Source organism: Bison bison, unplaced genomic scaffold, assembly GCF_000754665.1.
Source record: "Bison bison bison isolate TAMUID 2011002044 unplaced genomic scaffold, Bison_UMD1.0 scf7180017864473, whole genome shotgun sequence".
Classification (NCBI taxonomy): domain Eukaryota; kingdom Metazoa; phylum Chordata; class Mammalia; order Artiodactyla; family Bovidae; genus Bison; species Bison bison.
Window position 1 is genome coordinate 11,779,556 of NW_011495034.1, and position 1,212 is coordinate 11,780,767.

Below are 1,212 nucleotides of genomic sequence, written 5' to 3' on the forward strand. Positions count from 1 at the left end.
AGACCAGGTAGCCTTCTTTGTCACTTTCATCCTTACTGTTCATTTCTAGGAAAAAAATAAATGAATAATTTTGAATGCTTTAAAATTCTGATTAAAAAGTCTTCAAATACAGAGTTTAAGATTGGGCTAAGTAAATTTGCCAAGTAAATCTGTGAGTACAAAAACTATACATGAAGTTTCAATATTTAATATTTATCAGAGCTAATATTATGTACATAGAAAAAAATACCAACCCAAATGAATGAATGAACAATTAGAAAATAATATGGTTTACTACTGGATTCTTCTTCCTTTTTCTTCAAAACCATGCAGGTAATATATGCTTTGAACACTAAAAATGATGAGCACGAATCTGCAATTCAAGCCCTCAAGGATGCTCATGAAGAAGAAATCCAACAAATTCTTGCAGAAACAAGAGAGAAAATATTGCAGTATAAAAGCAGAGTAACCGAGGAGTTAGACCTTAGGAGAAAGATTCAAGTTTTAGAAGCATCCTTAGAAGATCACATAAAAATGAAGCAGCAGGCTTTGACAGAATTTGAGGCTTATAAGCACAGAGTGGAGGACATGCAGCTTTGTGCAGAAGCCCAGCATGTCCAGCGCATAGTAACCATGTCTAGAGAGGTTGAGGAGATTAGAAGGAAATTTGAGGAAAGATTACGGAGTTTTGGACAACTCCAGGTACAGTTTGAAAAAGACAAACGGTTGGCGTTGGAAGATTTGAGAACCGCTCACAGACGGGAGATCCAAGAGCTGCTAAAGTGCCAGCAGGATCACAGTGCCTCAGTCAACAAGGGGCAGGAGAAAGCAGAGGAGCTGCACCGGATGGAGGTGGAGGCCTTAAATAAGACCCTGGAGGAGCTCAGGCTCGAGCGCAAGAAGCTCGTTGAGGATTATGAAGGCAAGCTGCATAAAGCTCAGTCCTTTTATGAACATGAGCTGGATACTTTGAAAAGGTCACAGCTTTTTACAGCAGAAAGCCTCCAGGCTAGCAAAGAAAAGGAAGCCGATCTTAGAAAAGAATTTCAGGGACAAGAAGCAGTTTTGCGAAAAACCATAGGAAAATTAAAGACAGAGTTACAGATGGTACAGGATGAAGCCGGAAGTCTCCATGACAAATGCCAAAAGCTTCAAATAGCGCTGGTTACAGCGGAGAACAATGTTCAGGTGAGTAAAGAATAGTACATTCAACACGTGGATTTTTTTTTTCCC

At 39.4% G+C, this 1,212-nt stretch overlaps 1 protein-coding gene across 5 annotated transcripts in view; it reads left to right on the forward strand.

The window, feature by feature from the left end:
* Positions 1–309: 309 nt before the first annotated feature.
* Positions 310–1,212, forward strand: part of FAM184A (family with sequence similarity 184, member A) — a 72,721-nt gene continuing 71,818 nt past the window's right edge. For 3 of the 5 annotated variants that reach the window (XM_010861793.1, XM_010861794.1, XM_010861795.1), the window contains exon 1: positions 426–1,167. In XM_010861793.1, the coding sequence (XP_010860095.1) occupies positions 514–1,167 (654 nt within the window). In that variant the 5' untranslated portion in view covers positions 426–513. Of the gene's footprint in view, positions 1,168–1,212 lie in introns of all 5 variants that reach the window. The other 2 variants (XM_010861796.1, XM_010861797.1) reach the window with 1 other exon arrangement.